We start from the raw sequence: 25603 nt of genomic DNA, 5'->3' as shown, positions 1-25603 counted from the left end.
AATCTTTTATACAGGACCAGTCCATGCACTCTGACTTGTACCATTTCATTATGAATGTGTACTACTAATAAAAAGTAATGGAAAATCCTTATCAGTTACACTGGGACGAATTAAGTGAGCTTAATAATAAGTGCTTGTAAATGCAAAGTATTTTCAATATTTTCTTCCATGGATTATTCTCATTTTATACTCAAAATTAATAAGCAGGTTATTATGTTCCTACAGGGCATCAATAATATCTGAATTGAAATAAGCATCATTCCCCAAACTCAAAATTACAAAAAAAAGAAAGAATAGTAACTATGATAAAATCTTATTTCAATGTGGCATTTGTTTCCATAAACATTCTTATTGTTAAATAACCCCATAAAGGAATCACTACAAATATCTAAAGTTCAGCTATCTGAAGTTTTGTTTTCAATACTGATCAAAGACTTCATTACTGGTTTGAGAAACTTGGGAATAACCATGTTGTAGAAATTCTCTCTACTGATACAAATTAGCAGCGTATTAAGAAAACTTCTACGAACCCTGACAAATCAAGGGACTTTCCAATTTCACACAGTAAGTCTGTGTCCAAGGGAGCCCTGGTCTTTCTGACTTTAAGACTGACTTCAGAGCTATGTGGTGCCTCTCCAGTCAGGGCAGATAGTATCCCCATTTTGCAGATTTAAAAACTGAAGCTCAGAGAAAGTTGATAACTTATGCTAGATTTCATAACTAAAAAGTAGCAGGGTTAGCCACTGCAATGACATTTTAAGATAATTTTGTGGGTATCTTTACTTTAGTTTTCCTTAATGAGGTACTGTTGTCCTTGGTACCTGAAAGTAATGATAGTAGAACACAAGTCCAAGAGGAGTTCTATCATGATGGAAAGACTTTCCAATATGGTTCTAGCAACAGGCTGAGTCTGCTTTTTAAGGAGAAGTTATGGTTTTAAACATGGAAAAGCTAATCACTTGTAGGCTAGTAATTGGATGAACTTGTTTAGCATTGGCAACCAATTTAAAAAAATACAAAATAGTCTTGTGTATTTAACTTGGGCTGCTGCTCCTTGACAGTAATTAAATTCCACAAATTATATAATATTTTTGTATGTATGCATGTATGTATGTATTTATGTTCTATCCTTTCATCCATTTATCCATCCTTCCATCCGTCCTTCTGTCTGTCCATCCAACTATTAGGCAGCCAGGTAGCAAAGCACTTGAAGACCTGGAGTCAGAAAGACCCAAGTTCAAATGCAAGCTCACAGATAAATTATGTAACCTTAAGCAGATCATTTAGTCTATCTGTTTCAGTTTCTTTCATTGTAAAGCAGGAATAATAATAATAATAATAATAATAAAAATAATATCTACTTGCTGGGCTACTATGAGCATCAGATGAGATAAATATTTGTGAAGTGCCTGGCACACAATAAGCACTTAATAAATGTAGTCAGCTGTTGGCACGCATTCACAGACTTTCTGGGTAAGTAGAACCTAAACAAGTTCATACTTCCCAATACAACTTTCAAGAATTTGAGATCTCTTTCATACTACTGAGGAATTAGATTGGTATTTTGACATCTCAGTAACTAGTTGGAAAAAGGTTAAAAATTTCTAGTCTTGGAAATTATAATTTTATCATATTCATCAAAAAAGAGCCATTTTAATACTGGTAACAATAACCACACAGAATACGACTAATACTTTAATTTCATCTTCTCCTTTCTCTTTGGAAACTTAAGTCTTGAGTTTGTTTGTTTGTTTGTTTTTGGGGGGAGGTTTGAGCCTTAGTCTTTCAAAGTGTGATGGCCAACAATAGTTAATCAGATCAAATCCCCTACACTCCTTGCTTTATTAGAAAACATTACTAGTATCTAACAGGGGACCTCTGAAAGCAGTAACTACTTCTCTTAACTCTCCACTTGAAGCAAATAAATCAATAAAAGTTAGTGGAATATAAATTGAGATACCAAGTTACAGATTATAAAAACAAAATTCACTTTTATTTTTGAGAATCTATGACTTGCTCTGAGATACTTTGGTAGATCATTTGCTGAAGATGATGCAATAAAAGATTTCATGAAAATGACAATGGGGGAGATGAAATGGAGTTCTTTGTCCTGACTGAGGGGGAGGGGGGAAGGAGGAGGAGAAAGGAATGACTAACCTAGAAATAGGCTATTCACCAGTTAAGAAAACTCCTGGAAGCTTATCTTCTCTTGAGATGCTGGATTACAAAATAGGCTACAAAATCAATTAAAAAAAAAGTTCTGCAAACTTCTGATGTACCAGAACTTTGTAGGGTGCTTAGTTCTCTGGGCAGAATAACCTATCTATTCTTAACATTGCACTTCATTTAAAAAATGATAAAATAGATAACCTTTATACTTTGAAGTTTAAAGTTTAAGTTTCTCTTGAATTATGTGCCATTTATGTCATGTGCCTTTAACTTTTGGAACTCTGAAAAAGGGCTCAGAATTTGTAATACTAATATAATGGGAATCTCATTATCACACTCAACCATGCATGCAGAAAGAAATCCAATTGTCTTCACAAAGATGTCAAACTGGGTTGTTTGAAAAACAACACATTTCAAGAAAACATGAAAATACCATTCTCGAGTCTACTTACTCTAATAGGTTTTGCAGGCATTGACCTCAAGGAGAGTATTTTGTTATCTGACAATCTAAGCTCCAAATGCACAAATACTATAACCCAATAATTTGGAATTGAGAGGTGGGTTAGGGTAAAAGTTCTCATATTTAAATTACATATTTTCAAAATGTATAAATGGAATATTACCTGATCCACTCTTCCACAAATTTACTGCTATATTAAACAGCTACAGCAATAACCCTAAGGTACATACTATTTTTTTTCCTTATGCCCTCTCTGATAATGTCAGTTTGTTTCTTTTGGGGGGAAAGGGAGAGGTTGGGAAAGTATCTGTATGGATGATTATATGTAGATAAAAGGGCTATCAGCTGGCTACATGTCAGGAGACTTGGGCTTTCTTTCCATCTGCACTTTCAGTTAGCTGGATGGCCTTGGGCAAAAATCACTACTTAAATACCTCAGACTCTTCAGTTCTCTCATTCATAAGAGTAAGGGAAAGACTAGATGAACTTTAAGGGCCCATTCAGATTTAACTATAGTTCTAGATATTTCCCAACTGGGCACTAATGAGAATCAGGGATACCTGATAGTTCACATTTCTGAAAGTCTAAAGAAACTCTTAGGTAAAGAAGTAATTAATTTTGGACCTGAGAGTACACAGAAGAATTTATAAATCATAGCACCGGAGAGTTGTTGGTTTTTAAATAGAGAAATCATAGACCTCTGTTAGAAATGACTCCAATTTTGTTTTCTTATTTGCCAAAAAAGCTTAGAGTATTTGCTGTTTTCCCCTGAAATGACAGAAATTTGGCTTACAGATGTAATTAGACACATCACTGCACTTAAAAAAGGTGTGACTTGTGAGTCTGTGTGACATTTTATCCCCTTAGGAAGGGAATGTGCACCTAATATCTATAATGTGCTAATAGACAGGCTAAGAGTATCAGGGCTTCAGGGGATTTTGAGGGTTACTACATTAAACAAGGAGATTTCCACACACAGAATGTGTTACCTCGGCCCCCTACTCCCAACAAGGAGCCACACACAAAGATTTAATGTAATTCCACAAGCTTACTTGGAGGCAATGTTATTTGAATTATCTGAAAGGTTTCATTATGCCTGAGATGGAAGATGTATCTAGATAGTCTATTTCCTGTTCTTCTGAGACCTCCACCTTCCTCATCTTTTGTTAATCCATGTTCTCAGAAGCACAAGAATTGAGATCAAAGCCCATGAAATATATTGGGTAGCAAAAGGCCATACCCAGGATGCCGCTATAAAGAGTTAGGTTGATGGCCTCAGTATAATACGTCATATGAATGGGTTACTTTTCAATGTGAATCAGACCTGGCATGCTACATTCAATCATAACATATTATTATACTCTCACAAAGAATATGACAAGTTGAAGATAAGTAATTTTGGGGGGAAATTCATTTTAAAAAAATTTTTAGATGATTTTTTTTTTAAAGCCTTTAAACAGATATTTTTTCCTACTCTGAAATCTTTAAATACCATTTCCTTTTATAGGAGAATAATATTGTTGTGTTCATTCATTTCAAAGAGGACCAATGATAATCATGGCAATAATATAGCAATTGTACAAATGTACAAATGTGTTCTGGTTTTTATTATTAATTTTTTTAAATAGTATGTTCACATCCTAGTGGAGCAGCTTTCCTTTTATTCCTGTGATGTCACTGAAAAAAGCCATATAAAAAAAGGGAAGAAAAAAAGCAAATATTTTTTAGGGGTGGTTTTTTTTGTTTGTTTATTTAAGCAACTTAGAAAGGGTTGTTAATCGAAAGTAATAACTGTATTCTTTCTAAAATTTTTAAAAAAATAAGAAGAATACAAAACTTAAACCTCAGGGACTAGTTAAAACATTACAAAGAAATTCAGAAAAGAAAAAAGATTTTCATTTGCTGGGTTAGTAATGTTCTGGTAACCAGCCAGCCTAATAAATGTTCCTGAAAACTCTACTGGGAACTTTTCAGAGTATATCAGTAATAAACAATATAAACTTTTAATCTGTTGGGAAGCACTTTATTTACTATTAATCCACTTTCCTCTTTCTTGTCTCACTTTCTACAAGTAAATGCATATAAATATAGATGTATACATGTATACATATATATAGGTACAGTCTATGCATATGTGTGCATAGATATATACTCACACATTGGTTACTGAAAGCCACGACATTGTTTTCATATGTGTGTGTATATATTCACATACAAGTGTATATGTATGAACACAAAATCATCTGTATGTATGTGTGTGTACATATATATGTATCTATATATGGGTGTGTGTATATATTTGTATCTGAATATGTGTATATATATTTAAGTACAACTACACATACTTATATACATTTGCACATATATACATTGGCTATTGAAAAAAATATGTGTATATACATCTGTACATGAAAGTACTGTATACATATATCAATATATGAAGGCACTATCAAATATATATATATACATTCACACAGTCTAGAATTAAATATTTTACTTTTTAAAAGCATTTTTGCCTTACTTATACCATTCTGTAACTAGGTGCTCTGAAATTAATTTAAAAAATAATACAAATGATCAGCTTATAATTAAAAATAAAGTTCCTCAAATCCCTTTTTTCCATAATACTTTTCATCTCAGTGATTTTAAAGTTTCTTCAGTTCCACTGAGGCCAATAAGACTATATAGTATTCCATCTGCTCAGCAACCTGACTGTTCTTCCTATTCTGAAGTGAAAAAGATAAAAAGAAAGGTGATTAAGATTATGTGACCAACAGACTCCATCATACTTTATTGTTCTTTCCAGTATCATGTCCACGGATATTTCAGTGGTAAGAAGGATGCCGCCATGCTCTTCTAAATGTTGATGTAATTCCCAACATAAGTAAGGGATGAAGCTGATACTCTTCATTGGAGTACCAATTCCTTTTCAGGTCTTTAAAAATGAAACTTGTTCTTGAACAATAAACAAAGATCAATATCTTCTGTATCTTTAGCTCCTGACGTGGGAACATTCAGAGGAGTATCATAAGGAATTAGTGTTTACAGACCAAAAAGATACTTAAGGGAAGAATGTGAAAACCAACCAGGATCCCACTAGCCCCCTCTTATTTTTCATTTTCTAAAGCATATATTAAACATCTTTTTCTACTAACAAACTCACATACTTATTATTTTAGTCCTTCAGATAAAAACTCCTGAGTACAAAAAGCACTATAGAAAAGGTAATGATTCTGCATTCGGAGGATATGTGTTCAATTCTTGCTTCAAATACATACTACTTATGTGAACCTGGCAAATTACTCCCTGCCTTGTATATGACTCTTCTCATCTTCAAAATGAATGAGTTCAACTAGATGATACTTAAGGTTCTTCCTAGTTCTAGAAATAGGATTTTATGACCAAAAGCCAATTATGGAAAGATAAGCACAGGAGTCCCCAAAATAGTGATGGCTTTGAACATCCCAAGAAACAATCCTTTTGGAGATTCACCCTGACAATTTCTTCTACAAATACCAAAGACAGCCCCCACATATTTTAGCACCTGCTAAATCTCAGAAAACAAGGCTCTCGTCATCCAAATCCTTGGCACTATCAAATGGATCAATAGTGGAAGACATCTGTTTTTTTTTTTTTTGTTTTGTTTTTTTTTTTGATCAATGGAAAGGACACTAAATGAGATGTTTTACTGCTTTGTTTTGCTGCTGCATCATAAGGACTACAACTAAGCATTTTCACCTTACCTGTAGCTCAAATATCCTATATGTGCTATCTCTTTATGAAGTGAAAATTTTTGAAAGTGGAAATTATTTTGCTTTCCTGTATATAGCCTTAAATCTTGGTATGGTACTTTATACATAAGAAGTGCTTCATAAATGCTTTATTTCTTTCTTCATTCATGAGCTCATTTCCTTCTCTATCTCATCTATTACAGAAGGACAATTTCAGATTTTCAGAGTCAAGCCCAATACATTCTTTTTTCTTTCTTTTTTAGTCTATTTGAGGAGTCTTCCTGATATTTTTACTGAGAAAAAGCAGCACAATCCATTTTTAATGTTGTAGGAACATGAGATTCAAAGATGAAAGGAATATTAGAGATCATTTAGTTCAACCATTTATTTTATGGATGAAGAAACCAAGACTGAGACATGTTAAATGATTTCCTTATAGTTACAAAGATTGTCACGCAGAGAATTTAAACCCAAGTCTTCTACCTGCCCTTTTTTCTACCTGCCTCACTTAAAACCAACTCACAGTGAAGTCACATCACCCCAAGATGTCATCTTTCCTCTTGGAGAACAAAGGCTGAACAAGAACCACATAACATGCTCCATCCCAAGTTGTCATAAGATAAATTATCATATATTCACATGCATCCTTTAATGTCTCCTCAAATCTTGTTTTCTCCAAATTGAAGGGGTTTATTTTTACTGGGGACTAGCAAATGCAACTTTATTCTGTTTGGAGAATATGGAAGGGTCCACAAATATTCTGGTCGAAGAATAAAAGCAAAAGTGAGTTCAGCAACAAACACTAGAGAAAGCTGCTTTTTTAGCCCTTCAGTGAGATATCATTGTTTCTATATTGTTGTTCATCCTTCACAGGGCATCAGGGAGGGGATGCCAGACAGATCTAAGTGAGGGAGAGCTCGGTCCAGGGGCCACACATAGATCAGGACAGGGCCTCAAATCTTGGACTTTTTAAAGCTGTGCTCTTTAACAAGTCTCAGTTTGACAGAGGCAATACCTACTCAGTGATTAAGGCAAAGAATGGCTACTTTTATTTAGTGTCCAAAAGAGATCCAATCTGGGAGGGGAAGGCCCTCAGGGCTTCTGGACAAAGCAGAAAATGATTGCTATTCAATTCACTCAGAATCAGTTTTGCCACTGGACTCAAATGGAGGAGACAGTGAGACAGGTGACTTTGCACAGCCTACCCATACTTAAATTCAACTCATCTGCACAGCAAGGCATCTTCTCCCTGTCATCATGGCCCTATTTGGAAACCAAGGACAAACCACCACTTCTGTAGACCCAACTAAACTGATCAGGTTAATGACAAAGCCCTTTCTTCCTTTCCTCCCTTCCTTCCTTCTAATAAAGTATATCATACCTTTACCTGCCAGTATTCTGCTTAAAGGAATGTAACTCTGTTTTGATGGCTAGAACCTGCCAAGATATCTTGGGATTTACCCTCTAGATTTCTTTCTTAGGGGCCATACCTTTAATCCAAATCGCTCTGCTTTCTCATTATTTGGCTAACAACAGATGCCATTTCAAGACCCAACTAATTAATTGTTTTTATATAGTGTGCCAATGGAGTATACAAAACTAAAGAAAAATTTCTGACCATTTTTTAGAATAAATAGGTCTTATGCAAACATTTTTGTTTGTTTAAATGTAATCTTAATTAATTAAATAAAAACTATAAAACGGGGGAAGAAATAATATTCATTTTCATTCACATTGATTTCGTTGTGAAAATAATTCTCATAAACATTTAGAATATGTAGATATAACTTTAAAGAAATTTCTCTTGTGCCTCAATTTTCTCACCTACAAAAATAAGATTATGCTGTTTTGCTGACTTTACATTCTTTAGCACCAGTATTTTAAAGCTTAAGGAAATAATGACTTCCACATTTTTATGGGAAAGTTCCAATATTAATGAAATGTCATTACATTTGAATGAGTAATTTACTACTACAGAGAGGGCTCACTTTACTCAAATATACCACTGAGAAATATTTAGACTGAGAATGTTTTATAAGTCTGAAATCATTAGGACATTAATATACTAAATAGGAGAAAATTAAATTATGCAAGAAATCATCTTTTGAGAACTTAAATAACTAAAGTTAACTATTAAAAAAAAAAAAAAAAGGGGGAAGAAAATTATCCTGAGGCAAAATTTGAGCAGCAGGAAAGAGGTAATTTTAGCTCAGATACTCAACTGATTGTGTGATACTAGTTGTGTGACTATGTGCAAATCTCAATTTTCTCATTTATAAAATGGGGATGATACACCCTACTTCCCAAGATTGTGCAAGAATCAAATGAGAGAATTAAAAAGGACTAACATAGAGTAAGACCTATATAAATGAGCACTAAAACTATCTAGGTATCTCATAGGTATCTTCTCAATGGAACATAATTCACTGAGGGCAGTGTTTCAAATTTTTTGTGCCACATTTCTAGTGACTAAGACAGAGCCTGACACATCAACAGGACAGAAATAGAGACAGGATGTGCACCTGTAAGGATCTTCTAGATCATGAAATTAGTGGAGCACTTCTCTGCGATTCTTATCATTCCTAGAATGACAAAAGATTAAATGAGAACCTAAGATACCACCAACATATTTTTATACTTGACCAGACTTGAACTAATGCTTTTCTGACTTCAAGGTCAGTTCTCCCTCTGTTACACCTGCTTCTCAGGATACAACAGTAAGCACTTAAATGCTTAATGACAGAATGGTCCCAGGACCATTACCATGGCCACTGGTGAACTCTTTCATACTTTTCACTAAGAAAGATGTTTGAGGGGATAATGGATGATCTTTGGTTCTCCCACCACTCAAACTCTCAATAGGCTAAAATGTTTTCCTTAAAGGAATTCAGTAATTCAACCATTCAAGAGAAGAAACAACAGAGAAGTCAGGACTACACAGCATAAATTTTATCTAAGGTGTTAACTGGATAAATTAGCCAAACAATATTAAAGTTTGGGCTCAGTTGTAGGGTATAAAAAATGTCACAGAAACAAAATTAGAACAATTGATATGTAGTTTGCTTATAGCACTACCTATTGCAAAGAGCTGGTAGATACCTTGGGGCTACTGAAATCATATTAACCAATAGTCTAAAGTTTCCTCTGCAATGTTATTCCACTTGATATCCTAGAACAATTTGATATGTGAAGGCTGATATAAAACAATTCAATTTTAGAAGCAGAGATAAGATTTCTAACAGCTCTTGTTGCTAAATGAAATTATAAGGCAATATGTAAGAGTACAATTCATTTTTTCAGTATATCATTGAGAAAAAAATTATTCAGAGAAATCAATGAAAACAATCTGTTTCTTGAGAGGAACATTGGCAAGGTCAGCTGTATAAGTGAAGAAATGGGTAGTTATCCTAAATGAGGAATATCAACAACACTAGAACAGGGGCTTCTAGTTCTTTTAGAGACAAAATACCCTACCCCCACTCCTTTTGGCTAACAGCATAGTATGGGCAAAAAGCAAGAGCAATGATGTAAATTCTTATCACAGACCTGCCAGTAACTGGTGATATTATCTTAGGCAAGGCCCTTAATCTTTCCAAGTTTCAGTTTCTTTATTTGTGAAGTGAGGGAATGTGGTGTTCTCTTCTTAAAAATATAACGGTTCTCTCTGAGCAGGTTTCTTGGGGAGGTTTTCTGGAGGCAGCCTTAGTTTCAGTTCAGAGTAATAATCACTCCAAATGCAGCCAGCCGATAAAATCCAAACGTTTATTTCTTAGAGGCCTATCTCTCTTGGTTCCAAGAGCTCTTGCCGCTAATCTTTTGCCTCTGCCAGTTTCGGCTTCTCTTCTTCCAAATGTCTCCAGCCAGCACCGAGGTGAAAGTTGGAATGAATCTGACTCTGCCTCCGAGAATGGGCTTGTGGGCTTCCTCCCAGAGTGTTCTGTGTCTGTCCCAGAGTGCCCTTTGGCTCTAAGAGCTTCTTGCTTATATGAGCTTTCTAAAGGTGTGAATACAAGCATTGTTTCTATCAGTCACACTTAGTACCTTGTTTCTAGTTCTGGCCCATAACATCTCCTTGTAAGATCAGATCACTCATACTGAACCATGCTAAATTAGGCAACTGACTTAATACTTTGTAAGGATTCTAACAAGGGAACTGTTAACACATGATCTATGATTACTTTGCATTTATCTGTCTTTACTAAAAGGACATCAACTCCTAGAAGGCAGGATATTTTTATATTTTTATACTTATTTTGTTTTTTTTTTAATTTCCCTTTACTACTTAGCATAAAATTGGCGATTAATAAATGCATGTTGATTTATTGATCAATTGGTTGACAAAAATCCCTTTTGGCTTTAAAAAAAAAAAAATCTGTCTTGCTTTATAACTTCATGATGCTATTCTTTTCTCTCTGTGTCCAGTGGTACGTAGCATATGTTTTATATGAAAGTAAGTAAAAATTCATTCTATTCTCATTGCTTGTGGGGATTTTCTTTTGAATTAAATATAAACACTTGATCGACTCCAGTGCATAAAAGTGACTAGTGAGGAACTCCAGTGCATAAGAGTGACTAGTGAGGAAGATGAGAAGGTCTATCAACTCCTACAATGGGTTCAGAAGGGTTTCTTACATCCATATTTCAATTCAATGGCCTAAAAGGATCGCCATACATAAAGAAAGTGGAGGGAAATATTAGAATTCAAGAATTTAAATCTCAGTTCCTATACTGATATATTGTGAAGTGAGCAAATCTATTCTCTGTACTATTCTTAATTGAGAAGACTGAGATAAACATCAGATTTTCACTAGGAATCTAAAATGGCAACTGACATGTTTAGGATGTGTGTTTAGGCAGGATTAGTGCCTGCCACATAATAGGCACTTAATATTAATTCTTATCATTGACTCGCTTTCATGGAATATCATTAGAAATATGGTTTAAAATTTTTTTCTCATATAAATATATTTAGACTTTAATAAAAAAAAATCACTATTTCACACTATGGAAAATCCTACTACAGAAAATAATTAATTTGGTTGTATAACTGACCTAAGTGATCATAAAGGACCACTCTTTGTGAATTTTTAAATTGAACTCAGCAACCCATCATAACCACCTAGTCATTTGCCTCACCATTGTCCTACATACTCCCCAACTGAGTACTCATTTGATAAAGACCTACAAAAATATAGTCTTCTCTTTGAAAATTAGAATTGGGCAAGGGGAAACCAGTGAAGCTATGAGAGACCAAGGAAGAACAAAACTTATTGTAAGGAATAAGGAGACAGAACAGAATGTCAAACTTCTCATAAGAAAAACAACAGATCTGTAGACCAGATCAAGAAGAGAAAATATAATTGGACTGCCAGAAAGTTGTGACCAAAAAAAGAATCTATAATGAAGGAAATAATCTTAGAAAATTGTCCTGGAGTGATACAACAAGAGGGGAAAGAAGAAATAGAAAGAAAAATCCACTAATCACCACCTCAAAGAGATCCTTTGTGGAAAACACAAAGGAGCATTATTGCCAAATTTTGAAACCCCCAGATCAAAGAGAAAATTTTACAAGAAACAAGAAAAAAATTTTCAAATATGCTGGAACTACAATTAGAATTCTACAAGACTTATCAGTAGCTACAATAAAAGACCATCTACATATCATATCTACAGAGCTGCAGCCAAAAATATATACAGCAAAATTATAATTGTGAATGAGAAAAAAATGGACATTCAATGAACTTGCAGATTTTCAGGACTTTTTATCAACCAAACCCAAATACAACAGAAAATTTAACATATAAGAGTTGATATCAAAGAGCAATTTTAAGGAACTCAACATGAACCAACTATTTAAACATGGACAAATTATTTATGCTTTTTTTTTACATGGGAAATGCATACTTTAAGATTTACAGCAACAATAGGGTAAGCTCAAAAGAAAGACTGGAAGAGTAAAGGTAAAAAACAGTAATCAGGTTATACAAATGTGGTGCAAAAGAAGAATAGGCACAGAGCCAGTAGCGGGAGGAGGAAGGCTCGTAGTTCTAAAACCTTCTCACATCACGAGGGATTCAATAGACAACCATGAAGGGTATAGCACCTTCCAAAATCTGTAAAGAAATAGAGGATGATGGGTGAGTGGGAAAGCTAAGGGTGGGGGAGGACGAGGGATTCTTGGATGGGGGATGGGGAGGAGGTTAAATAATAGCAAGGCAAGTCATGAAGGAGAATTTAATTAAAGAGATCAGCAGGGATAGGAAAAATATGTGTGTATATGGGCTGTGAGTATATATATGTATGTACATATGTATACATTAATATATCCTTTCTTAACTGTAGCTTGCTTGGGAGTGGGGGGGATGAAAAAGGAGATATATGTGCCTATGTGTGTTTATGTATGTGTGTGTATATGTTTACATATGCATACATACATATATTCTTTCTTAACTATAGCTTGCTTGAGGGAGGAAGATGAAAAAGGGGAAAAAAGAATAAAGTAGAAAAGGTGCATAGCAGAAAACAAAAGAACAATTTACAAGGAAGGAAAAAAAAAGATGGACACTCAAGAATATAATTTCTTCTACTTATATATATATACTTTCTGAAATTAGTATTCGTTCTTATATATTTTGAATCCTTCCTGATGTTCTGCTGGGCACATGATAATGTTCTCTTTTCTTTTATTTCGTATTGCTTTTCTGTTTTTCTTTTTTCTTAATCTATTTCTTCAAATAAAATAAATTTGGGGGAAAATAATAAATAAGGCCTCCCATCACACACACACACACACACACACACACACACACACACACACACACAAGTATAGTCTCTCCCATCCCAGAGGGAGTTAGTATATTTAATTTTGAAAGTCCTGCACTAGAATAAGTATAGAGTTAAGTTATCCTGATTAGCAAACCTGTACAAAGAACAATGGGCTCTGTAGCTAAAGGTTCTAGGTTCAAATCCCACATCTGATATTACTGGGCAACAGTAGTCTATTGTTATCCTTTTTGTCCCACTTGTAAAGTGGGGGCCCTGGACTAGCTGAGCTCTGTAGTTCCCTGTGGCTACAGATTTATGACTTCATGATCTAGCCAGGCTAGATTACGCTTTATATTCTATACCACAGTCACCTTATAGGAATATCTCTTCTTTCTCTGGTCTTAGCTTTTCAACTCTTGTTGGAACATATTAATTAAATCAGTACTACCACTGCTTCTGCAGAGGGCATATCAACCAACGTTCTCAATTTGCTGATTCGCTTCAACATCCTTTTGGCTTCATACACAAAAAATTGTTTTTCTAGTAACCAGTCCCCCCTACCTGTTTGCTGTTTTTTTTTAGTCATGTCTGACTCTTTGTGACCCCACTTGGGATTTTCTTGGCAAAGATTTTGGGAGTAGTTTGCCATTTTATACAGATAAGGAAACTTAGATAAACAGAGACCCTATTCAGGGTCACATAGCTAACAAATTTTGAACTTGGGAAATCTTTCTGATTCCAGGCCAGGCACTCTTTCCACTGCACTGCTTATAGCTGTTATCTCTTCTTACTAAAACTGTCTTGAAGGCAGAGACTAACAATGCTTTTTTTTTTTTTATTTAATGCTGTTACCTCTTTTTACTATAACTTCCTTGAAAGTAGGGACTAGCAATGCTTTTTCATTCACATATCACTGTTCGTTTCAGTGGACCTTGGTTTGTAGACTATCTGATACTGTACCATAAGGAAAGGATGATAATTACAATGAGTGCATACTAAGTCATCTCACTAATTTAGGGAATATACAGAAAAATTCGGACTCTCGTTTTTAACAACTTTTGTCTAAAGCCTCTCTGGGTATTTTATAATATCAGAATGTTTTAGAGCATTTGCAGCAGTTCTTTCCAAAATATTTGGTAGCATTTGATGAAGCATGATTCCCAAGGAAAGGAAGTAGTAATGAAAAAGTAAAAACTACATCATTGACATATTTAATTAATGCACAAATATGCATATGTATTACATAACTGAAGAACTTGTATTTAAAGCATTCCCATCAGTAAGAAATTTCTTTGAAATTACAGGTGTGTGTGTTTGTGTGTGTGTGTGTGTCTGTGTGTGTGTATGTGTGTTTTTCAAAAAGGAAAGCACACATATGGAAATGTTTCTCAAATGGAGATTCACTGAATTTTAATATCTGGAAGTAAACTTAGAGACCACCATTTCTCTTATTTTGTAGAGTAGAAGACAGAGTGGATTCATGTCTTCAACCCAAGTGCTGTGAACATATTAGTTTGTCAAAAGTGAATTTTTTTGATGATGATCTTTTTTGATGATGATAAATTTACATGTGAATATAGATTTATAGTGAGTGGGGAAGATAAGCAGAAATGGAAGTTATGCTGTGTCAATGTAAACATCTAGGTTTGTATATAATAGTGAAAATTTCTAGAACAGGCATTCATTAGATAAAGTACCTGTCCAAAAGGTAGAATATACTATATAAATCTTAAATATAAAATAATAATAATAACAATATTTATTGTATTAGTTAGAAGTAATAATAATAAAATAAATAATAAAAATAAATTCTTACAAGAATTCCTATCAAGAGGACTTCTCTTTAAAACAGCAAATGGGAGCAGCTAGGTGGCACAGTGGATGGAGCAACAGCCCTGAAATCAGGAGGACCTGAGTTCAAATTTGGTCTCAGGATGTATTCTGATGGAAGTGGACCTCTTCGATAAAGAGAGCCTTAATTGATCAAAGATGGACAGAAGCAGCTACACCCAGAGAAAGAACACTGGAAATGAATATAAACTGCTTGCTTTTTTGTTTTTCTTCCCGGGTTATTTATACCTTCTGAATTCAATTCTCCCTGTGCAACAAGAAAACTGTTCGGTTCTGCACACTTATGTTGTATCTAGGATATACTGCAACCCATTCAACATGTAAAGGACTCTTGCCATCTGGGGGAACGGGTGGAGGGAGGGAGGGGAAAAATCGGAACAGAAGTGAATGCAAGGGACAATGCTGTAAAAAATTACCCTGGCATGCGTTCTATCAATAAAAAGTTATTAAAAAATTAAAAAAAAAATTTGGTCTCAGGCACTTAACATTTCCTGGCTATGTGACCCTGGGCAAGTCACTTAATCCCAACTGCCTCAGCAAAATAAATAGATGAAAATAAAAAATAAATCAGCAAGTGCTCATTAGGTGTGAGTATTTATACAGGCATACAAACCATTATGTAAATAGCTTATTTTAATTTATCTACATTAAAATGGCAGATAATTTTTTAAAAATAATGGTTAAACTATTTCCATGGGGAACTCGTATACACATTGACTCCCAACATATTTACTTTCAAATTAATGCTAAATCTGTTTCCTCATTTTCAAAATGAGTATTCTATGTGCCTGGGGCACTTTTCTCTGAATGAAGGCTGATCTTCCATTCACTAAATCCTACCACCATCTCAATGCTTTGTTTTGGACAAATTAAGATTAAAATTGACATTCAAATAAATATTCAAAGACTATGACAGGAACATAAGTTGAATGATGGGTGAATGAACACAGCTCAGTATTTAAAGAAGTTCCCAAAAGTAATCATCAAAATTCTACCCCAACAAGATGGATTTGCCATTCACTGAGAGCTTTTCTAACTTACAGAGTTAACATGGAAGGGATAGTTCATTTATTTAAGGCATACCATATAATATACTTACACTGCCCATTCAAGTTTCTCATTCTTGATTGAATTGTAGAGAGCCTAAAAAGAAAAAAAACAAAGAGAGGATTATTCTCCTCATTTTATTATCTTAAGAATTCAGCAAACAAGCCTTACAACAAGGCAGGAATGAGAAAGCAAGCAACCTCCTACAGGGACCAAAAACTCATCATAGAAATAGGGCCAATTTATCAGAAGCCTACTGTCACTTCTTACCAAGAGCCTTTTTATGAGGTTATTGGCAATTCTGTGAGTGGAGAAGAATTGTATATAATTTGTACAGAACAATATAGTACTTGGGAAAATTCTTGCCACAGAGTAAAAAGTAATTTTTTACTAAGTTAAACATGATGCATAATACTAATTCCCCTACTAACAACAAGAAAAGGACTGAATTGATTAAAAGTAGGCTGTGCATTCTCATTTTCTGCCTGAATGAAAAGGTAGCTTATTGATAATTCTTTATTTTTTAACTACATAACAAACATAAATTAAAAACTGGGAGCTTAGAAGTCATCTGGTACAATCCTTTCATCTTCTTCTCATCAGAGAAGAATAAAAGACCTAAGATGTTTAACAATTTGCCCAAAGTCTCATGGGTAATATTTGAAAGAGGCACAACTTTGAATTCCTATGCTTCCAAATCCAGAATATCTTCCTATTTCACTATGTCCAGTTTTGAAGACACACATAAAAATTTTATACATAAACCTAATGAGAAAAAGATAGATGTGGAAGGAGGGGGAGGTAACAAGAAAAAAGAACACATCAATAGCAAAGCCCCCTTTTTGGGAATGAAATCTCCGAAAAATTCACAATCACCAATAATTTTAATAACTTGACTTCATAATGAATACAATTCCGTTTGGAATTAGATATAAGGCCAAAGTGGTAGGAAATGTCTATAAAGTCTCATTCAAAGGAATAACAAGTACTTGGGAAAAAGAGGCAGCTGAGAATAAAATGTGACAGTATTCCATAATGCCAGTGGTCTTGAACCTATTCCAAGGTTGGGTATATTAATCTTCTAAGCCTGAAACAATAGTAACATTTTGGAATTTTAAAAATTCAAAGTAGAAGGATCTGTCCAAAAGGGGAGTTATATGGGAAGAATAATAGGGAGATCCCGTGATTATATCCTATTTTCCCAAGTCAAATGTGTCTACTCTCTGTGTCCATTGAATTCAAAATTAAAAATTTTAAGTCTTTAAACTATTATCTTTAGTCCATTAACCTGTCACAGTATACACACATTGTCCAAAGTGTGAATGCAATGGAGTCAGCTTAATAGAAACTTACAAATTTTCATTGCATGGGCTATAGTAGATAATCAATTCTGTTTATGAACATTTATTATGCACTTGTGATGATACAGGGGTTAGGTAGAAAAATAAAAACCAAACAGATTATGACATGTTTATGACTGGTCATTATTAGGGAAATAATTCATATGATTTTCAAATTAATCTCCAACATTCCTGGCTTCCCTACTTAGGATAAAACAAAGGTTTTCACCATGCATTTAAGATTATCAATAGCCTAGCTCCAACGTACTCTTCTAGTTTCATTTTTCATCACTTCTTTTTACATATTTTCTGCTCCAGCAAGCCAAAATGGAATTCTAGCAGCTCCTAGATCTTAACACTTCTTTTTCCTAAAAGTAACTGGAGATGCTGTCAGTAAAACAAGCAAAAAGGTGACGTGTTTAAGTGGCACATCCCACTAGCTAGTAAGTGAGAGTTGGGTATTTTCAGTACATTCTGAAAAGGGCAAAGAAAGGGAATGTTTAGGAAAGGTACCAAAGAATAGCTTTTTTTTTTAGTAGGTCCAATTCTTTAACCCAGAAGCTATCATGGACTCAAACTACAACTTTTAAAAAGATAGGTCATTAACTTTGCCATTTAGCTATCTAGATTCTACAAAGTTGTTTATTGGACTATTCAAACAAGGAAGTCCAGAATTATCCACTGCAATTTGAGGTGGATTGCTCTTGGAGGAGTGGCAAAGTGGGGGTTGGGTGATTAGGAGAAGAAAATAAGGTAATTAAGAAAGGAGGGGCTAAGAAAGAAAATAATGAATAAAAATGAGGAGAGAAATTCACAAATAGTAATTACAACTTTGAATGTGAATGGGATGTTTATAGCAGCTCTGCTATGGTAACAAAGAACTGAACATTGCAGGGATCCCTATTAATTGGGGAATGATCAAATGAGTTGTGATATATGATTATGGTGGAATATATAGAGAATCATGATCTCTATGATCTTAGGTGGTCCCGGAAAGATGTGCACAAAATAATGAAGAGCAAAGATAGCAGAACCAAGAGAAGATTGTGTCCAGTAACAGCAATATTGTTTATAGAATGACTGAGCAATGACATCACTTTGAATATTATAAATACAAAAATTAAAAATAAAGGACAGATGAGAAAAGATCCTATCGATATCCAGAGAAAGAACTGATAAACAGATGCTTATATAGAATAGTTGTGTGTGTAAGCAATGGTACCCATCTTGGGGAAGGAATAAGGGAAAGGGAAGGAAAAAAGGGAGTAAAAATTTATATGGTAACTGTTACTTATTTGGAGAGAATAACAAGTTGTACATGGTAGATTTCTGTTGAAAGTGAAATTATCTTTATTATTATATAATGTTATAGAAATATTTGTTTTGTTCCATAAACTGAAAATAAAATTTTAAAAATAACTTGGGGAGTATATCTTATACATATTATATTATATAGTACATCCTTCATCATAATGTGAAAAGCCTAAATTTTTGCCTCCCCTTGTGATATTAGCATCATAAAGGTGGGAAGAGTCTATAACTCTATACTAGTAGTTTGTCACATTTAGTAAATGTTTTTCTTTTTTAAAAAGATGATGCCTCTATAGATGCATTGCAATTGAGGTAATAATAAAATAGCTGTATTATTAATTTCAATAATTCCTTAGATTTCCTAATGAAAACTAGAGGCATTGTTCAGAGAAATGTTAAATATTAATGATTTAAGAAAACAAAAAGGATAGCAGCTAGCATTTATATAGCACATTAAGGGATGCAAAGAGCATGCCTTATTATTATATTTTATATATTTCATTTGATTCTCATATTCCTGAGCAGTACACTATTAACATCCTCATTTTACAAATCTTAAGCAAAGAGCTAAGTGCCTTGCCAATGTCACATAGGTAGAAAGAGTCTGAGAAAGAATTTGCACTCATGTCTGAGCTGACTTCATGTTCAGTTCTATCCATGTAAAGCCTAGGGAAAGGAGAATAGTCAGTAGAGAACATTAATTGAAAGTATAAAAATAGAAATGAAGCAGACAAGAAAAAGGAAGGCTATAATGAATAAATGAAAGCAAATATAGCTGAAAACCACAAAGTCATTCAAAAACTTAGCAAATCTTTATTGAGCCATCTGTTTACTCCAAGACATTATGTTGGGGCAAGTTTTCTAAAAACATTTACAATCTAAGGGGAGATATGATGTATGCATATGTAAGTTGGACAAAAAGTACAATACTCCAAAAAACTATGAGGAGGATAAGATCAGTTTCAATTTGAGTGAACTGGCATATGAAGAGAAAGATTTTAAATAGGAGGGTTTAAAAAGGCAGAGATATGGAGAGAGTACATTTCAGCCATGGGATATGGCTGACATACAAGAGACAACTAATATTCCTCTTTGCCAGAAATCCAGCTTGTATAAGGAGAGGAGTTGCATCACAGCAACTCTGGATCCTTGGCTTAGGTTTGAGTCCATGTTACAGTCATGTGCCAGAATTTCTCAATGTTCTAGTCAATCTAAGAACCCTGAGTTGTAGATAAAGTCTCAGCCTGCATTAGAAAAGAGGATTTCCTTAAATGAGAGTTCCCTTCAGCAATAAAAACACTGTTTTCATCAATCCCCATCCAAATGAGGGGGAACGGCATGAAATTATTGCATTAAACTATAAACTCCTCGAGAGTAAAAACTGTTTTTATTTTTCTTTTTCTTTGTATCCCTAATATATAATAAAGTACCTAGCACATAGAAAACAATACATGCTTGTTGAATTGAAATAAGGTTGGTAAGACAATGTCCAGTCTTAAATGTGAGATTAAAAAATGTATACATTATTCATAAGGCAGTGAAAAATTGACAATTTTAAAGCAAGAGAATATCGAGGTCAGACCAGTACACTAGAAAAATAAAGTTAGCCAATATGTTAAGGATAGATAAGAAAAGGGAGAAAGCCTAGAGTGAAGGAGGCTACTTACAAGGCTAGTAATAATCCAGGTGAGAGATGATGAAGACTTAAATTGGAATGACTATAAGTTTAGTGGAAAAGACAAGCAATGTTATAGGATTTTACTTAGAGGAGGAAATAGGATATGATAATTAACCGTGTTAGGGAGCGAGTGAAGAGTCAATTTTGGTACTAAGTTTTCAAGAAAAGACAATGGAAAGATACTTCAAGGAAAATCCATTCACAATAATATGTGTTCTCCCTTCAATAATGAGATTCTCCCTCTCTACTTCCAGGGAGCCATCTTTTATCAAGAAAAAAAAAAATTAAGTAAAATGAAATAAGCAAAACCAACACACATGGGGGAAAAAAAAAGTTATATGTGACCTTTAACAGGATATCTAGTCGCAGTTATATACTCCTTTCGATAATGATATTCTCCCTTCCCACTCCCAGGGAACCAAACCTTACAATTAAAAAAAAAAAAAAACCACCAGAAAGAGGGAGAGGGGAAAGGGGAAGAGAGGGAGATTTTTTAAAAAGAAAAAAAAAAAAAGCAAAACCAACAACACAGGGGAAAAAAAAAAAGGAAGTTATATTTGACCTTCTACTCAATTGACTATCCTGCTACCTCTTCCATTTGCAAAGAAGCATGAAACGTGCCTTTTCTTAACTCCTCTCTCTAGCCAAACTTGCTCTTTATAAACTTGATTTTAATTTTTAATTATCTTGCAGTTACTCTTCCCTTTACATTACTATAAATCACTGTATATGTTATTTTCCTCGCTTTACTTCCTTAATTCTATGTCAGTTTATATTTTTCCATGCTCCTCTGTATTGTCACATTCATAATTTCTTGCAACAGAGTAGTATTTCATTTTATTCATGGTAGACAATCTGTTTATCTGTTCTCTAATCAATGATAATTTACTTTATTTGCAATTGTTCAATAATACAAAAGTGTTGCTATAAATATTTCAGTGAATAGAGAGGCATTCTTTTGATGAATGATCCTCCATGGGGACTATTAATAGCTTTGGAATCTAAGAAGTGAGCATACTTGCATCCTTTTTAGCCATTTTGTTTGCATGATTACAACTTCTTTTCTGTAATAGTTGCATCAATTCACAGAGCCTCCAATAATGCATTAGCATGCCTGTCTTTCAACTACTCTTCCAACACTAATTGTTCCTATCTTTTGTCATCTTTTCCAATTTGCTGGGTTTGAGGTAAAACCTCAGAGTTATTTTGATTTCTATTTCTTTCTTTTTTAATTATTTGGAACATTCTTTGATGGGGCTATTAACATGAAAGTGAAGTTCTTTTGAGAAATGTTCATATTCTTTGCCCACCTATCTACTGTTTTAGTCTTTTTATAAAAGTTTTAGCATATATTAGCATATATGCATATATTTATACATATGTGGATACTATAGCAATATAGCATATATACAAGTTGTCCCCAAACATTGAGTGCCATTAAAAAAATTTTTTTAAGCTAAAAAAAGATTAAACTTCATTATGACTTTTAGGAAATCCTCTGGGTATGTATCTATGTTTGTGTGTATGTATATACATACTTGCATGTTTATGTATGTATGCTCAGCATTTATACACACATACATACACACATTAAAAACTGAACACATCTATGGTCTTTAAAGATCAAGGATATTATTACATTTGAAATATTGCTCTATTATGTACATCATTACCATATCCAAGTGATCATATTATATTAGGGAAATATTTTGTTACTATCTTAATGAAAAGCAAGCCTCACGAGTAATTCAAGCCTTGTTTATTAACTGAAGGGCAAACTGTCAGGACAATAGGAATTGGCTAAGATTCTAACTTGGATATCCTTTAGGAGCTTCTGAAAATAAATGTGAAAATGGAAAGGAATCCAGTTAAATCTGCATTTAGAGAGCAGAGGATATACCCATTACACTTTAAATTAGCTCAGCACAAAATTAGTAATCCTAAAGACTCACCTGCTTTCTATCTCCTATATACAAAAATTGTTCACCTATCCATAAATCTGATTAAAATAATTTAAAAATTTACCTGCATTGCACATAAGGAATAGGAGTATATTCTTCCATAAGGAATCTACATCAATAAAATTAGTAATAATGACAATGTGTCAATTTTATAACTTCTAGAGTCTATCTCTTGCAGTAACATACAATCTCAACCTAATCCAAGCTCACTATATAAAATTTGGCATTTAAATGGCATCTGACAAAACCGAGAGGATTATTTTTGTAACCATGCTCTTTAAGTATAGATCTAGGAAATGCTTTTCACTATAATGTCTTTCATATATAATGAAGAATCAATTGATTAATCTGTAAGGTCTCAGTAGTAATGAATGACTTTGGTAAAGCCAGTCAACTGTCTCATCTAATTTACTTTGTGACTATTTGTTAAATGGGCAGCTGAGAGCAAAGGTGCAGTAGTTTGTACTAGGGAAAAAGGCCAAGAGTAAATGGATCATGTAGAAATAGAATATTGAGTTAGTCCTTGATTTCAGATTAGGTGATTTTTAGAAAGGCTTGTAAATTTACAAGGAACTGATGTTGAGGGAAACAAGAACCAGGAATACATTGTACACAGTAACAGCAGGATTATGCAGTGATCAACTATGAAAAGATTTGTTTCTTCTCAGTGGTTCAGTAATCCATGGCAATCCCAATAAACCTTGGATAGAAAATGCCATCTGCAGCCAGAAAGAGAACTAAGGAGACTGAATGTGAATCAACATAGGCTATGTTCAGTTCTTTTTTCTTTTTCTGTTTTTTTTTTCCTCTTGAAGTTTTTCCCTTTTGTTCTTTTGTATGCAAATCCTAAGACTCTCAAGTTACAGCAATGCCAACCTGCATTAGTTAAGATAGTTCTGATTTTTCTCTCCCAACATTGATTCATAAAGAAATGTATATTTTTAAAAAAGATACATGCATAACCAAAATAAATGAAGTAATCACAAACATATAAGTTCCTTGAGAGGACTAGATAGTCTGCTTGCACAGTGCTTGATACCTAGTTAGTGACTAATAAATGCTCATTACTGATTGATTGATTGCATTAGCCAAGGATATATTTTCAGATATGGTTTACAGATCTCTAATATTTTTCAACCAGTCTTAGTTTTTCTTTCTAGTAACTAAAGATGCTGCCACTTAAACTAGGAATAAAGACAACATGGAACACTTTACTCCGGTGACACTTTGTTGACATTGAATAGGACACTATGATGTGGTGAAATTGGAAGTGCCTTATTTGGGGGCAAGACAATGCATAAGGAATTGCTTGAACCACCAAGTACTGAGTAGCCAAGACTAATTTACATTTCCAAGCTCTTTTGTGTCTCACTTTTGATTGCTTCACATTTCGATAATAAGGAGCAATTTCAGTCAAGATAGAGAACAGTGATTGTATCTAGGACATCTAATGCCTCATTTCTATCCATCATCATGCTACTATGTCTCCTCAATTTTCTGCCCCTCAGGAAACATTTCTGAGAAATATGGACATGGATTTCAGTGTCGGTGATGATTAAAACTCAATGTGTTTTCCCTCTCTTGTTAGTTCCTTCATCCTTCTGGAGGTGGGGGAGCAAAGCTCAGTGTAGCTTATCCTGCTCTGGTTTCTCAAAATTAGGAAAAATGGAATATGAACCTCCTAGCTTAAAAAAGAAGAATGCTAGTGAGTCTAAGACACATAAACATAGAAAGGAAGCAGTTATTTGAGGATTAAACTCCTACTATTTATTAGTCTCTGACACAGACTGATTGTATTATTGTTGTTATAATGATGTCATTACTATTATTATATATCATATAATAACATGTTATTAGACTAATATATGATCATGTGTCATATAGAATATGCCCTCAGAAAAGTCATTTAAATTCCTATTGTCATATGCAAATCCTAAGACTCTCAAGTTGCAGCAATGCTAACCTGCCTTAGTTAAGATAGTTTTCTCACCCAAGATTTTCCTATATGAAGGCCAATCACTAACATTGTAGCTCCCTATTCAATGGGCATTGAGTTAAAAGATCAAAAAGAGAAAAAGATGAATTCCTTAATGAACTAAAGAAGTAAAATATATTTTTATATTAATTTCTAGATGGCTGGAAAAATTCACATTTTAAAATAATGCTTTGAGGTTTGAAGACATATATTCAAATTCCACGTATGGTAGTTACTATGTGACTTTGGGTATCAATTATTCTCTAGACTTCAGTTTTTTTCATCTAAAAATAATGAGCCTGGGGTAGGTGAGTTTTAAGAGCTCTTCCCATTTTTAAATCTATGTTCCTGTGATCCTACTATCTGTCAAATGAGGGTTCTCAGATAGATAAGGTCTCTACCAGCTCTAAATCCCAGGAATCTAGAAATTCTATGTAAATATTTATAATCACCATTGAGAGGTACATGGGTTAAATCTGCATCATTAACATTTTAATCTAGACAATCAGCAAAACAATAAATAACCTCTGATTTATGATTTTTGCCAATTTCTGAGGGATAAAGTAAGACTGAGAAATGAGGGAAGAAACATAATACTTTGGTACTTTGCAATGTAGGCAACAGAGTTTTTCTAAAATGTATTTATTTTGGAACTACATGGTTAATATAACATAAATAAATTCAACTGGGGAGGTATTGTTAGATTATCAGCTTTGAGTTATCTAATTACTGTAGAACTTTCAAAGTGGTATTGCCAGAGCACAAGTCTAATCAAATTACTCACTTCCATAAAATGCTTCAGTATTATTGCCTTGATGATAAAATATAAATTCTTTTGATTGGCACTTAAAACTTGACATAATCTGGTTCCAACTATTTTCCAGAATGATGGCATATTTTGCACTCTAGCAAAACTGTTCCATTTACTATGCCCTATATTATTAAATTATTATAAATTATTGAAATATTTATATTTAGTTATCTGTTTATCAGGTGTTTCCCCCTTGATAGCAGTAACCATTTCATTTTCTCTTTGTACTGTACGTATAGCATAGTGTCTGACACTTAGTAGGTACTAATGATTTTTTTTATTTAATTTAATATTATTTATTTAATGTAATGATTCAAGTTTGATATTCTTCACTTGGTTACATTTAACAAGATCTTATTGCTTTATAGCTATGCAACTGGTCACAAAACCAGAAATGTGAAAACCTTTAAAATTCCTTTTCTTTTAATTGTCTGTTATTCATTTAGTTTGACTGATGAGTCTTGGGGAATATTTTTCAAGCAAATAAGTAAACATTAATAGTGT

At 33.7% G+C, this 25603-nt stretch overlaps 1 protein-coding gene across 4 annotated transcripts in view; it reads right to left on the bottom strand.

Moving 5' to 3' along the window:
- Nucleotides 1-25603, bottom strand: part of PSD3 (pleckstrin and Sec7 domain containing 3) — a 435130-nt gene that overhangs the window by 106478 nt on the left and 303049 nt on the right. For 3 of the 4 annotated variants that reach the window (XM_051975647.1, XM_051975652.1, XM_051975653.1), the window contains one exon: nucleotides 16076-16119. In XM_051975647.1, the coding sequence (XP_051831607.1) occupies nucleotides 16076-16119 (44 nt within the window). Of the gene's footprint in view, nucleotides 1-12048; nucleotides 12474-16075; nucleotides 16120-25603 lie in introns of those variants that run through there. The other variant, XM_051975648.1, reaches the window with a different exon arrangement.

The sequence above is a fragment of the Antechinus flavipes genome, chromosome 2, assembly GCF_016432865.1.
Source record: "Antechinus flavipes isolate AdamAnt ecotype Samford, QLD, Australia chromosome 2, AdamAnt_v2, whole genome shotgun sequence".
Lineage (NCBI taxonomy): Eukaryota > Metazoa > Chordata > Mammalia > Dasyuromorphia > Dasyuridae > Antechinus > Antechinus flavipes.
The sequence above is the reverse complement of the archived record's forward strand: the minus strand, read 5'-3'. Positions and strand labels throughout refer to the sequence as shown.